Source organism: Lepidochelys kempii, chromosome 3, assembly GCF_965140265.1.
Source record: "Lepidochelys kempii isolate rLepKem1 chromosome 3, rLepKem1.hap2, whole genome shotgun sequence".
In the NCBI taxonomy this organism is placed as follows: Eukaryota; Metazoa; Chordata; order Testudines; family Cheloniidae; genus Lepidochelys; species Lepidochelys kempii.
In genome coordinates, this window is record NC_133258.1 from 146895470 (window position 1) to 146910978 (window position 15509).

General features: G+C 40.2%; 1 protein-coding gene across 8 annotated transcripts in view; it reads left to right on the forward strand.

Moving 5' to 3' along the window:
- The window catches only part of LTBP1 (latent transforming growth factor beta binding protein 1), a 375466-nt gene that overhangs the window by 103507 nt on the left and 256450 nt on the right, over positions 1–15509 (forward strand). For all 8 annotated transcript variants that reach the window (XM_073338422.1, XM_073338423.1, XM_073338424.1 and 5 more), the window contains one exon: positions 12992–13167. In XM_073338422.1, the coding sequence (XP_073194523.1) occupies positions 12992–13167 (176 nt within the window). The remainder of the gene's footprint in view (positions 1–12991; positions 13168–15509) is intronic.

Here is a 15509-nt window from a genome sequence, read left to right on the forward strand (position 1 = left end):
AGATGCTTCCTCACTCCCAAAAAGAACATGGGCTGGGGACCCATCTTGGACCTCAGACAACTGAATGACAAGTATATGTCCCCTTCAGCCTCTCAACAGCCCCAAAGGTTTTACAAAGGTACTCTCTGTGGTGGCTGCATACCTCTGCAGACAAGGAAGCCCAATATTTTCTTAGATAGAGATTTGACAGTTACCTAGATAGTTGTATCAGGAAGTGGAAGCAGCAGTCCGCTCCTGGCTCAAATTATTTCAGGCTGTGAGACTTCAGCTAAATTCGGAAGAGTCCACTTTAACACCCTCCTATCTCACAAGTTATAGAGTTTATTGGGGCAAGCCTGAACTCAATCATGGCCAGGGCCTACTCCCTCAAAACCAGCTCCTTGTGATGAGGGACCTTATTGCCCAGCTCCATCTCAGTCCTCAGATGATTATCCAGTCCTGCTGGTCCTGCTAGGCCATATGGACACATTCATTTTTGTCACCCCTTTTGCAAGGCTGCACCTATGGTGCCTCCAGGTCTGGCTGAGGACGTTCTGTGCTCCAAAGAGGGACTCCTTGGACAAGAAGGTCTTGCTACCCTGGAATGTGCTGACGTTGCTAACCTGGTGGGAGACCAGGGACAAAGTATGTGTTGATGTGACCCTTCATTCCCACACCTTCATCTACAAAGACACACAGTAAGGAATGCTTCCTTACTGGGATGGGGAGCACAATTAGACCACCAGACAGCTTAGGGTTCCTGGGCCCTACAGGAATCCAGGCTGCAAATCAATCTTCTTGGGCTTCAGGCAGTATGTGATGCATGCAAAACATTCCTACCTCTTATTGAGTCCACACATATGTAGGTCAGATCAGATATCATGACCATTATCTGTTACATAAACAGAGTGGAGTGAGGTCCACCCTACTCTGCAGAGAATTGGTCTAGTACTGGAATTGGAGTGTCTGGCATCAGATTACCCCGTCAGCAGTACATATGCCAGGAGTTATGAATTCCCTAGTGGACAGCTTCAGTAGGCATTTCCATAGGGTTCACAAGTGGGAATTCTACCCAGGCTTAGTGCCATATGTCTGTCATCAATGGGGTGTCCTATCCTGGGACCTTTTTGCAACTCACAAGAAGAAAAAGTGCCTGACACATTGCTCAAGAGCTGCCCAGAACCTCAACTCCAGAGGACACACCTTGGTGCAGTAGTTGGACCCACTGATGTGTTCATTGCTTCCTCTCCCCCCCACCCCGGTATCCTCAGGGAAATCAAACTGGACAGGGCAGCAGTGATCCAGGTAGCTCCCTGGTGGCTGAGACAATATTGGTTCATCACTATCCTGCAGTTGGTCTCTGGCCCATTCATTCACCTACAACCCTTCACAGATCTACTGTCTTGAACAAGGGCAGGACTAAATTCCCTATCCCAGCTTCCCGCCATCTGGTGACATGATGGACAATGAGTGTAGAGAGAGCCTGCTAAGAGGATATGCAGTCCATCCTTAACAATAGCAGGAGACCCTCTACAAGAAAATGCTATCACACCGAGTGGAAGTGTTTCTCCCTGTGGAGTCAGCAGTGCCACTTACCTTCTGAGGAACTGGGAATCCCTCCTATCCTGGAAAACCTTTTCTTGTTGAAGACATCTAATCTGTCTATTAGCTGCCAAATGTACCCCATGGGAATTAATAATGCCTTTTAGCCTGTGGTGGAGAGCTGCACGGTGTTACACGCCTCACTACCATGAAGTTCCTAAAAGGTATCGTAAGGACATTCCCTCCAGTTTATAAACCCTTGTCTTAACTGACTGTTTAGTCTCATGGTTAATAACAGCGTCAGTTTGTGAAGTGTTTTCACCCTGTATGTCTGCTCTCACTTCATTTGTGCCCGCCAAGTTGTCAGATGGTTATGATTCCTTCAAAAGATTTTGCCTTCATCTGTGATCACTGACTATGAGCGAGGTGACACTTCTTTGATCACTGTAGCTTTGACTGGTCAGTGCCCATCTTGCCAAAATCTCATCCAGTCTTTGTTTTTCAACTGTGGAAGGGATCTTGCTCCTTTATGGTATTATTTTGTCTGGTATTATATTACTTTCCTACTCTTTCCCTCTCTATTACAGTGTCCTTACTCATCCTTTCTTTTGTTGTACTATAGCTTTATTTACTTAAAGTTTGTAGAGGCTTTTCACTTTCCTTTTTTGACATAAGAACAACCAACTTGCCTAAAGGGGATTGTTTAATCGCTTTCTCTAAGGTAGCTTTCTAGTATTGTACAGTATTAATTTTCCTTCCATCAAATTATCAAGCTCTAAATACATAGCCAAGTGGCATAGACTGTTTCATAGCTACAATATCCCCAAAGGCTATATAGAGATAAATAATACAGTTGTAAAATTAATATTAAGCAGAGAGAGAGAAAATAATTATTATAGAGAATGGAAAAAGTTATATTTTCAGGTGAGCCATGAGAAGAGCCAGAGAGTCTATGAGCTCGGCTTGGTTGCAGAATTCACCCCTTGCATCACAACTGTGCTGTAGAATCAGAAATTTAATTTAAAAGAAAAAGTTGTTTACCCTTATGGTTGCAAAGATAACTTCGAAAATGTGAATTTAAGACTTGTCTGCATTGCCCTGAAGTTCAGACTACAGTAGTGTAAATAGCAGTGTGCCTGGAAGTGCTGCACTGTAATTCCTCTGGGTGGGCACAAACTAAACAGTTCCTAGTCTGCGTCAATGTAATCCAGCACATCCCTGCTCCCCGCGGCTTCCTGCAACTCTCATTCGCCGGGAACAGCGAACTGTGGCCATTGGGAGCTGCGGGCGACTTTGCCTGCGGACGGTCAGTGTAAAACTGTCTCACGGCCTGCCAGCGGATTACCCTGACGGGCCACAGGTTGTCCACCACTGGTATAGACATAGCCTGAGTTTTGCTGATGCGGTGTCTTCTGCCTAAATCTACAGTATAAAACAATAGCTCTGAGCTCTGAATTACCTCAATCCTCACAGTAAATTGTTTAATCTGAAATTTAAAGATGACAGTTTAAATGTTAACACTGTTAACTGTTTCACTGCTGGTCACTTGCAAGAAACATCCAACTAATTTGTTTATCCTACAGTCACTAACTGCCTCTCTTGCCTCCCCAATTGTCAGAAGACCCAATTGCTCCCCACCAAGTTGCTAAAAGCTTTAGTTTTCCCTTAAACAACTTAAGTGGTGGAGTTACTATTTTTTAACATAAAAATATTGGCTCAATTGAAAACTGATAGTGTGGGAACAGTGTAAAATAAATTGTATATAATATAATTAATATAAAATTAATAACACTGTGACTACATACTGATTGCGTCACTAATTTTCATATTTAATTAATTAAAATCCTCAACTTTGAAACATTTAAACAAAAGTTACCAAATTTCTAGTGTGTTTGCAACACAATGCCACAAAATCTAGGAATCTCCTCACAAAACTTAAGGTCACCTTGCTGCAGGCTACGTAGGGCCTTGTCCATGAGACAGAAAGCAACAAGAGGGCTGTTCCACATGTCAGAAGTTGCAGAGAAATAGGCTTTCATATAAATACTGTTGAGATTAGCAAGGAAGGAGATGTGGGATAGATGAGCAGATAGGAAGGGGAAGAAAGTAGTGAGAGATCAGGTCTTATGTGTAGCTTCTTGAGGATGGAGTGCTATGATTCTTCATCTTTCTACATGTGCACAGGTCGACAGCAGTATTCTGCATATTCAGCATTCTGGAGCCTGCAGGGCTGAGATTTTGGGAGACCAAAGGGAAAAGATTTACAGTACTCAAGGAAATTATGATATTGTTGACCGTTTCAGAGAAAGTGGACTTGAGAAAGTTATTTATATGGAAAGTGTTGCAGAAGAGATAAGACAGATTTACAGATGCTGAAAATGAGAGAGGAAGAGATTTCATGGTCAAGCATGATATCAAGATTACAGAGAGTTGAGTTAAACAGGAAATCTGAGTTAAGCAGAGAAAGAAGAGATGGAGTTGTGTTTGTGGATGCTCTTCTTGTCCAGCAAAGGTGCTTGTGTCCTGAAATGTAAAGCTGAAGAAAACTGAAGTTAATTTATTTGGTTTTGGCAGGTCATGAGAATGTTTAAGAAGGAGTTAAAATGGTGTCAAAAGATATATACTTGTATAACTGAACATAATCAGTGTAAAGGGGGTAGTTATGGGTAAAGTAGACATTTGTATTTTATAGACTCCTATTTAGAGAGCTTTTCAATTACAGATCTTTTTACCTGAGATATGGTGAATAATGAATTTTTTTTTTGTTGGAGTGTTTTTAGAGTTCCATGCCACTGCAGCTTATCTGCATTAAGTACCTGTATTAAAAATCCATACTATCAATTTCTTTTGTCTCAAATAAAATCTAGTTTACATTTTGTGCAAAATCTCAGTTTAAAAACAAAATTTTGAATGAAAAGTCTCAAAAAATCTGAAACTAGAAACTTCCTTTTTTTAATGTGATAACTTTCAGATATTGTTTAAAGATTGCTCCTGCACTGTGACTTTGTTCGTGAAGTATACCCTGGAAGAAAGTGTTTTTGCTGAGATATTAGCATTTTCATTAGAAAAGGTTAACGTAACCTTTGCTATTCTAGCACAAATACAACACAATATATATCTTGTGATGCTTGTACTGTATCTCAGTGACAAGATTTCATCTGTACATTTCAGTTTAATATGAAATTTTTATGAGACTGAACAGAAGAATGGAAAGTTTTGAACGCTCCCTGCTCTTGAAGACATTGTGAAATAGGCCATATTTTATTAGCACAAAGATATGAAGAAATCCCACACACGTATCAGTTTGAAAGTTAAACCTTGTCCACAATATTTTTAAATATACATAAGCAATTTATCTGAAGGAGAAAACAGCTGTCAGAGGCCAGGCTGTATTTTTTTTATTTAAATGGAAGGAAAAATATTGGTTATATTTTCATGCTTTTGAAATCCAGGCCTGACTAGTTTCTTAATTATCACAAGAGTTTAAGAAAAATCAAATAATCTTCTGTTATTGACGCTTCCATTTTATTTTGGGGTAGTGTGTAAGAGAGGGGAATGAATTGTCTTTTGGGGCCATATAAAAAGATTGCTCTGGCAAGTCAGTTTTCCTTAATTATTACTAGGCGTGGGGGCAGAGCAAGGAAGAATCAGACTCACAGTAAATAACATGAATTTAGAAGGAGGCAGCCTGAGTCAGGCTTGGCTTATTTAGTCTAGACAGGACTTTTCATGCCAAATGTTGCTGCTTTCATTTCTGCCTGCCAGATCTGTTTGATAAAGGCAGTCCAGGAATGCTATATATCAGAGTAAGAAAACTTTCTTTTGCATGCAGGTTACTTAGTGACATTGAGGTTTAGTCCTCCCTTGATGTGCTTTCAAAACCTCATTAATATTTGTGGGTATTGTATGGATGCATTGAAGGGAGAGGTGGCACAATGAAACATCTGTTCATGTGGCTCATGTACACGTTAGCCAAGGAGATCTTATTAGTCAAATGTATTTAAGTGAATATCCATTTTGACAATTTATTTACAGTCTTGCTTGCACATATATTGCAGCAATATAAATCTATGTGAAATGAAATCTTATTTAAAAATCATACTTGATTTATACAATTCTTAATTTTAATCTTGCAAAATAGCATGTATTATAGTAGCATTAGTATTATTTAACATTTACATTGCAGTAAAGCTCAGAGGCCCCACTGAGCTATGTTCTGTCCAGACTCATAGTAATAGACAGGCCCTGTCCCAAGGAACTTACAGTAAGAGAAGACAGCCAACTTTTTAAAGTTGGGGGCAGGGAGAGTGGGAAACAGTAAGATATATGCAATTTTTATATACATTTGTACTGTTGTTTATAAATAATTAAAAGAAGAGCTAGATATCCTTAGTGGTCACTCAGCTTGCCTATCTCTAATTGGTTGATCTCTTAAAGGTGTCATAGTACATTAGCTTTGAGGAGGGATTTATTTAGAGGCAGTAAACAAATGAGACTTAAGAGTTTGTGAATAGGAAGACTGAGTAAGAGGGTGTCAAAAGAGATGAGGAGAAGGGGAGAGAAGAAAGGTCATAAAATACGTTCTTCGAGTACGTGTCAGTGTGGATCCCACTGTTAGGTGCACATGCACCTCATGCACACAAGATTGGATTTTTTTTTTGAATAGCAGTGTCCAATGGGGCTGTGCATGCACCCTCCACCACCTAATGCTCACATAGAGTGTGGAGCAGCTGCCACCCTGCCTCAGTTTCCTCTTCCCATGCCTGGCAGCAAGACTGAACCCAGCAAGGGTTGAACCTGCTAATGCTACTGAGCTCAAACCCATCCCTTTTTAACTAGTTTAGTAAAGAAAACCTATCTTCACCTTCCTTATTCTTTCTTTTCTTAATTTGGACATTCTAAAGGAAAAGACACAACAACCCTCTTTCAGTGGGGTAAGGTGCCTGGTTCCTACTGCCAGGACAGTCTTTAAATTCTTAGGGTACAAAAAGTGACTGAACTACAATGGACTCATCCCCCCTGGGCAACCAGCATAGTTGATACCTACTCTGCCTGGGGGAGAGTCTCATCCCAGATAAATATTTGGTGTGTAAATCCTTCTCCTCAAGGACTTGCAAGTCAAGGGATGCACTTATCTAGAAGAGATGCTTCAGGAGTACAGGGGAAGAGGTTTCTATTCCCAATATTTCTTTATCCCAAAGAAGAAAGGGGTGTGTGTGTGTGGGGGGGGGGGGGGCTATCTTAGTCCGGAGGAGACTGAACAAATACATATGCCACTTTAGAAGAAGACTCCATTACTTCACCTCTGCAGGCTCAAGACTGGTTCATGGCTCTTGACTAGTGAGATGCATACCTCCACATAACCAATCACTTGGCCCACTGGAAGCACTTGAGAATTCACAGTGTGGTCAAAGCATTACCACTACAAGGTGTTTGCACCCAAACTCTCCCCAGTACTGTTGGTCTTTCTGAAATGCCTAGCAGTGGTAATAGCCCACCTGAGAAGGCAGGGAATTCACATCTGTCCCTACTTAGGTGCCTGCTTCTCGTCCCTCTGCCTGGATGCTGTCAAATTCTGCCATCAGAAGAGGCTGATCCCTGTTCATCCTTCATCTCCTGTGAGTCAGCAGCAGCCTAATGGATTTCCTGTGTGGGCAGTCAATGACCAATCACAAATGGTTATTGCACAGATCCATCACAGAATCGATGTTCCATCATTTGTGAGGATAAAGTCAAGTGTCAGAGCTACTGGTCCAGAGGAGGCCTGAGTACAGGACTGTTACCAGATACTTTCCTTTTGCATTGGAACAAAGGCCTACTCTCTGCGTTTCTACCAGTTTCCCTAATTCCCAGGATAATTTCCAAGATCAAAAGAGACAAAGCCATGATCATTCTCATAGCTCTGACAGAGACAATTTTGGCCGATAGAGCTGCTGCAGATGTCCCATCAGCCTCTTATGCAGCTGCCAGACTACCTAGACCCGTCTCACAGTACCACAGCCTGATACTCCATCCAGACCTAGAGTCACTGCACCTGACGGTATGACAGTTGGCTGGTTAAGTACCATGGCTAGAGACTGCTCCCAGCACATCCAGGAAATCCTGAATCAGAGAAGGAAAACATCTACCAGAAGGACATACTCATCTGAATGGAAGAGGTTCTTGATATGGGGACATACCAGGTCCAGGGTTTGCTACTGAAGATCCAAGACTTTTAGTTACATTTAAAACAAGCCAGCTTGTTGTTCAGCTCCAATGATGTTCACTTCACAGCAGTCTGATTTTGCCATCCAGCTTTCATGCTTGGTTTCCTCTCTTTCCATGGTATCAAAGTTTCTCAAATGGCTATTGCTCGCTTAACCACCTGTTAGAGAACCATCTTCTGCCTGGGACCTCAGTATAGTCCTGCAGCTCAAGGAGTCTCCCTTCAAATCTCTCTGAATGTTCCTTATATGACATAAGCTTTCTAGGAAGTGTACAGATGCCACACTTCCTGTACACTGTTTATTCAGTCTTTGGTCTTCTGGTACACACTTCCTGCTGGGGCAGAAACAAGCCAAGGAAAGGGCAGTTGCAGGCTTCAGCCACACAGAGTGGTAGAAAGTTGTTACCTGTTATATTCACAATAAAAGGTTTATCCTGATAGTGATCTGCTTTGCCAGTAAGGGCATGTCTACATTTACAGCACTGTAGTGCTCCGTGTGAAGATGCTACCTCCACTCCCATCAGATTAGGTACTCCACCTCCCTGAGAGGTGATAGCTATGTTGATGGGAGAAGCCCTCCCATCAACATAGCACTGTTTACTTTGAGGGATTAGGTCAGTATAACTTCACTGCTTGGGGTTTGGATTTTCTACACCCCTGAGCAATGTACTTATATTGACATAAGTTCATAGTGTAGAGCAGGGCTAGGATACTGTGTGTGACCAGAAGTGGAAGGCACAGCATGCAGGAAGATCCAGAGGGAGGTAACATTGAAATGGCTGCTACAGAGCCCGTGCAACTTCATGTAACTGCCCCACCAGCCCTGAGAATCAGCGGAAATGCTGAATGCAGCGATTTCAGCTGTATATGAAGGCCATAGGGGCAACTAACTGGAGGAGGAGCAAAAGATTGCTCTTCTCTTAATGGTGAGAGGTACAGAATCCCTAAATGTACACAATGCATTCCATACAGAGGTAGTGGGGAAAGAGAGGAAAGCTTTGCAGAAATAATGAAAATGTTTTGAGGATCATTGTATTCCTAGTAAAATGTTACTTGAGAGAGAGAGCGCTGTTCTGGATGAGAACACAGAATGAAAGAAAAGCAACGGAGGAGTTTGTTACAGACTTAAAACTAAAAAGTCAGTTGTGCGAATATGGAATATTAAAACTCTCTGATTTAAAGACCAGATTGTCCTGGGGTATAACAATAAAAGTGTCTGTGAATGGTTACTAAGGGAGATGGATTTGACACTAGAAAGGGCAATATGTATTTTCCAAGCAGCAAAAAGCACAAATAAAAAGCCTAGAGAAAGGCATAGAGCATTTGACTGTGAGTACGATAGCTAAACCAGGAAGGGAAAAGTTAACAGAAATTAAATTGGCCAAAGACCAAAACCTGGAAAGCAGGAAACAATTCCAGGAATGTGGCAACCATTCTGAGTATAGGAAATGCCCTGCATTCTGGCAAATATGTAGAAATAGTTATAAACCCAACCATTATGCTAAAAGGTGCAGAGAAGGCAAAAAAGTGCACGTATTAATTGCAGAAAGGTTTCCTCAAGTGAAGAGCAAGAGCTATTTTTAAGCACAATAACAGAGGAGTCTGAAAATGCAAAAGATCGACTAATTAAAATGTGAACAAATGGCACATGTATGACATACAAGATAGACACTGAGGCACAAGTAAACATAACAGAAACTGACAGATGTAAGGAGCATAAAAAAGCAGAAGAGGCAAAAGTGTCTGTGAAAGACTATAATGGAGCAACAATTCTAGTATTGGGAGAGTGCACATCGACTGTTAAAGATAAACGGAAATTGATAAAACAAGAGTTTGTGGTGGTACACAGAGGCAAGCAACCAGTCTTGGGTTTACACATGCTTGAGGTGCTTAGTCTTGTTAAGAGGATGTATACAAGAGAGAGTCAGAAAAACGACAAAGAACTAGATATGAAAGTATTAATGGCATCATATGAAGATGTAATCACAGGAAATGTTTGCCTCCCAATAACTTATAAGACTCCAGGAGTATTTCACTGTACAATGATCTGGATGCTGGACAGTCTAGCAGGTGTGAAAGTGTACATTGATGACATCATAATTTGGGGCAATACAGCCTTTGGGCATTTGGGAGAGACAAGGTGGGTGAGGTAATTTCTTTTATTGAACCAACTTCTTACAAGCTCTGTTTAGTTCGAAAGCTTGTCTTTTTCACCAGCAGAAGTTGGTCCAATAAAAGATTTTACCTCACCCACCTTGTCTCACTAATATCCTGGATCCAGCATGGCTACAACAACACTGCAAACATTGAACATCTGGGATGACTGAAGAGAGATTGCAAGAGGTAATAACCTTAAAATGAAAAGGTCAAATGTCAGTTTCAAAATAACATAGTTGACATAAAGAATGACCTCCAAAAGACTTTTACCTGATGAATCAAAGAGTCTTGCAAAACTGAACATATGGAGACCTGAAGATAAAAAGGGAAGTTAGAGGCTGTAGGCATGTTGAATTGTGTCAGCAAATTCATACCTAAGACAGCTGCTTCATAAGGGCATTGAATGGGCATGGATACCAGGTCTTGAAAAAGAGTTCAGTAATTTAAAGGACATTCTGTCATTCGCTCTAGTGCTGCAAGTTTTGAGCCACTGAAAGACCTCAAACTCTCCACAGCTGCCTTCAAAGGAACGTTGGGAACAGTATTATTACAGTGCCATGGAACTAATTAGCTGTCAGCATGTGGGCTTTGACAGCCACAGAGAAGATGTATACACTAATTGTAAAATTGACACTAGGTCTGGGATATGGGTGTACAAGATTTCACAACTTTCTCTCTGGTTGTAGCTTCAATGCAGAAACTGATCACAAACCACTGATTGCAATACAGAAAAAAGGACTTGGAGAAGCAGCACTAAGGATGCAGTAACTACTTTTATAAATACAGAAGTATGTCGTCAGCCTGGAGTTCCTACCTGGATGCCACTTAGTAATGGTAGACACACCTTCAAGAGCATGTGCTCCATCTGACAATACACAATCTGATATCTGGATCAATCAGTGAACATACAGCACGACACTTTTATCATATTCACATGTATCTCCAGGCATATGGCATGAATTGGAGACAGAAGCAGCTAAAGACGAAACGCTGCAAGCAGTGATACAAGTGATACATAAAGGTAGGGACAAAATTAATACTTCCCAACTGCCTGTTCCCGCTATAAAAATGAGCTTTCAGCAATCTCAGGAGTCCTCTTGAAGGGGACCTAGATCGTGGTTCCCACAGTGATGTGAAGGAAAACATTGGAACAAATACATGAAGGGGACCTAGGAATGACTAAATCAAAAAGAGAGCTAGAGATGTTGTATTCTGGCCACAAATAAATATTGACACTGAAGAAATGGCGAGCAGGTTGGAATATGTCAGAAGTACAGAGAATCTTAGCAGAAAGAACTAGTGATATTGCATAAAAATCTTGCAGCTCCATGGGAAAAAGTAGGAATTGACATGTTTAACCTGGAAGACATAATCACCTGGTTACAATGGACCGACTTGACCGCTTTCCTGGAAATAGTCATGCTTGACGACACCACAGCAGCAACAGTTGTAGGCACATTAAATCTGTATTTGCATGTCATGAAATTCCAAAAACAATAATAATGGACAACAGATCACAGTTCAAAAATCGGGAATTTCTGGACTTTGCTAAAATGTACAACATTCATCATAAGACATCTAGTCCCAGATAACTTCAAGCCAATGGATTCATTGAATGTGGAGTATGTATAGTGAAGAACTTGCTCAAAAAAGCACTGGATGCAAGACCAAGATCCATCTTTAGTACCACTCAGTTATAGAGCTACATTGCTGAAATGTGGAAATCATCTGCTAAACTTTACAACAGATGTCTAAATACTTGAGTACCAGATATGGGACAAAAAGAAAGGAGTAATAGTGAGGAAATGAGTGGGAAAGTACAGTCAAGGGAGAAAGATCCCTTGCACAGTTAAAAAACAAAGACTTGGTGAGAATTTGGAAAGATGGGCACTGGTCAGTCAACTCTACAGTGATCAAAGAAGCTTACCTCTCTCATACTCAGTGATCATAGATGAAGGCAAAATTTTTTGAAGGGATTGTAACCATCTGACAACTTGGGCGAAACAGATGAAGTGAAAACAGACATACAAGGTGAAAACACTTCATCAGAGGCAGGAAGAAAGCCAAGTAGCAGCCTGTAAGCATGGTGTGACCCTGGTGAAGCCGAGAGTAAGATTCCGGCTCTGGTGCTGGCTAAAGTGGCTTGGGGCTATAAGCAAAGAAGTTGTCCCATTTTTTGGTTCCTGCTGCCTTCAGAGAAGCAGGTCTTTGTACATTCCTTGCAAATAAACAAGATGCATCAAAGAATTTACCGGACTTCTTCATAAATTTCTGCTCCCAGTTGGGACATCCCTAGGGCCCTGAGCTTTGACTAGCTGCTTGGGTCAAAAAGGGGTAATAATAATAATTACAAAAATACCTCCTTTAAAACACACTTAAATGGTAAAGATTTTCACTGTTAATTCAAATTAAAAAGGAGGGCTCACTGAATATATTTCTTTCTTTCATTTTGATAGTGGACTAGTCATTCTGGGCCAAATTTAGACTTTGTTTAAGTAGAGAGGTCCATTAAAGAGGTTAAAAATGTGTAAAGTGATTGTAAACCTAAATGCTTTAGCTCATAAGCCAACCACTAACTGACCAAGGAAGAAACTTCCCTAATGAGCAAGTTATTTCATTATTTCTTGTATCTTTAGCTGAAGTACTTGGTACCACTCATTGTAGGAAACAAGAGAATGGCCGAGATGCATTTCTACTTGTCTGAACCAATCTGGAAATTCCTACGTTCTAACAAAATTGAGTTCTGACTTGGAGTTCTGAGGAGAGATCCCCTCCTCAGCTATATATATTTTTTGGTAATCTGTTAAATGATGTCACTACTTAGTAGGAATATCATAAGACAGTCTCCACAAGTTTAATAGATCCCCTTTGTAGGATGAGCTATAGACTGACAAGGCCAGGAGACTGCTAGAGGCGTGACCAGGTAGAATGAATAGAAACTCAGTTGCTATGTTTCAAAGCCAAAGACTTTTTTAATCCAATAAGTTTTCCAAACTTTATTTTAAGACCTTAAAATGAGTACAGATGCGTTATCAATAGTTTCCTCTCTGTGTGTGTTTGCTTGTATGGTTAATTTATTAATTTCACCTTTTTGTTTTCCTTAAACAGAATGATACCACTTTCATCTCAGACTTTGATGATGAATCTTCATCATGGCCAGACACAAGAATATGTGATCAAACCCAAATATTATCCAGCAAAGAAAGTGATTTCAGGAGAACAATCCGCTGAGGATTCATTGCCTCTAAGAATGGGCCAGAATCAACTTGCATCACCTTTCCATTGTGAGTAAAACTGTAAACAGATAGCATAGAGAAAACATAGTTTCAAATTTTGGAAATATTTTGTATGATGTCTGGATGGATCTTACATGTCAAAACAGATAAGTCAAAATAATAAAAAACAAGATATTTTTCATACAAACAAGACGGTCAATATTTAGTATGGTTTCCTGTTTATAAAAAAAAAATTGAACCTGACTCACATTTAGAATTATGTAATGCTATTTCCACATCATGGCTTCTTTTCAGATAAAAAATGCTCTGTGAACTCTGCTAGATTTAGATATAACAGAGAGTATAGCCAATATAAACTGACAGATCCCTTCCTCCAATCTTCTATTCAGAACACACTTCTTGAGAAGCTGGCACTCAGAATTGCATTCTGATCAGTGACATTTTTTTAATGTTTAATTTATTACATTTTATGTACTTTTGCACAATAAGAAGAGTTTTTAGTTAGTTTTCGTAAAGAATGGTTGTATAGATGCCCAGCTTGTTGCCTTGGTTCATGTCCCATCATGTGGGCAGCTCAAGGACAAGCTTGGTCTTAAAAGGTGGAGAATGTGATTAATTATGAGTTAGGCATTACAAAGTGTCTACTGGCTTGATCTGAAGAAATGTTCTGCGCGTTAAAAGGTCATGCAGTCGATTTGAGGAAGTAAGGTGTTTATCTTCTATTCCTAACAAACTTTTTCTGCCTAAACTTGATTTCAGTATATGTTAATGGTTGTGTATTATGGTAGAGAGAAACAGTTTTCTGCTGTGAATTTAGAAAGAAGTAGCCTCACACTAGTGAGAGTAGCTGAAAAGCTGTGAATATAGCTTCTGTCATAAATATAAAGGGAAGGGTAAACCCCTTTGAAATCCCTCCTGGCCAGGGGAAAGCTCCTCTCACCTGTAAAGGGTTAAGAAGCTAAAGGTAACCTCGCTGGCACCTGACCAAAATGACCAATGAGGAGACAAGATACTTTCAAAAGCTGGGAGGAGGGAGAGAAACAAAGGGTCTGTGTGTCTGTCTATATGCTGGTTTCTGCTGGGGGATAGACCAGGAATGGAGTCTTAGAACTTTTAGTAAGTAATCTAGCTAGGTATGTGTTAGATTATGATTTCTTTAAATGGCTGAGAAAAGAATTGTGCTGAATAGAATAACTATTTCTGTCTGAAAGCTCATGCTCAAATAAATTGGTTAGTCTCTAAGGTGCCACAAGTACTCCTTTTATTTCTGTCTGTGTATCTTTTTTGTAACTTAAGGTTTTGTCTAGAGGGGTTCTCTATGTTTTTTAATCTAATTACCCTGTAAGATATCTACCATCCTGATTTTACAGGGGGGATTTCTTTATTTCTATTTACTTCTATTTTTATTAAAAGTCTTCTTGTAAGAAAACTGAATGCTTTTTCATTGTTCTCAGATCCAAGGGTTTGGGTCTGTGGTCACCTATGCAAATTGGTGAGGCTTTTTATCCAACATTTCCCAGGAAAGGGGGGGTGCAAGTGTTGGGAGGATTGTTCATTGTTCTTAAGATCCAAGGGTCTGGGTCTGTAGTCACCTAGGCAAATTGGTGAGGCTTTTTACCAAACCTTGTCCAGGAAGTGGGGTGCAAGGTTTTGGGAAGTATTTTGGAGGGAAAGACGCGTCCAAACAGCTCTTCCCCAGTAACCAGTATTAGTTTGGTGGTGGTAGCGGCCAATCCAAGGACAATGGGTGTAATATTTTGTACCTTGGGGAAGTTTTGACCTAAGGTGGTAAAGATAAGCTTAGGAGGTTTTTCATGCAGGTCCCCACATCTGTACCCTAGAGTTCAGAGTGGGGGAGGAACCTTGACAGCTTCCATATGCAGTTATCTGTTTATTTCACTACTCTATAAATCCATTTTAGTTTGTTTAGATGTTTATATTTAGATGCAAACAAAAAAAAGCATATCCACAGTTTTGGGTGCACTGACAATTAATTAAAATCTCAAGCCACACAAGAGTAACCACACAGCAACATAATAAACAACATTGAAATTAACATAACCAGCTAATAATTCAAAGCAACAAAATAAACTACCCACAAAACCCTATACCCTCACCTTTTCTCATATGATAGTCAGATTGGCAATATCAGGTGATGGTTTCTGAAATCTTATATTATTGTTCTATATTATTAGCAGCAGAAGTTTCCAAACCATGTAAGATCTTGATAATTGTCAAATCAAAGAATAATGAGAGAAGCCAAACATTTTATTTCATGTGGTAGTTTTTTAGATTCCATTTTAGACCCATTTTTTGGCTCAAAATATTTTTTCCTTTTACACCTTGCATCACTGATTGAAAGAAAATGACAGTTGTTTTACTTGCATTTG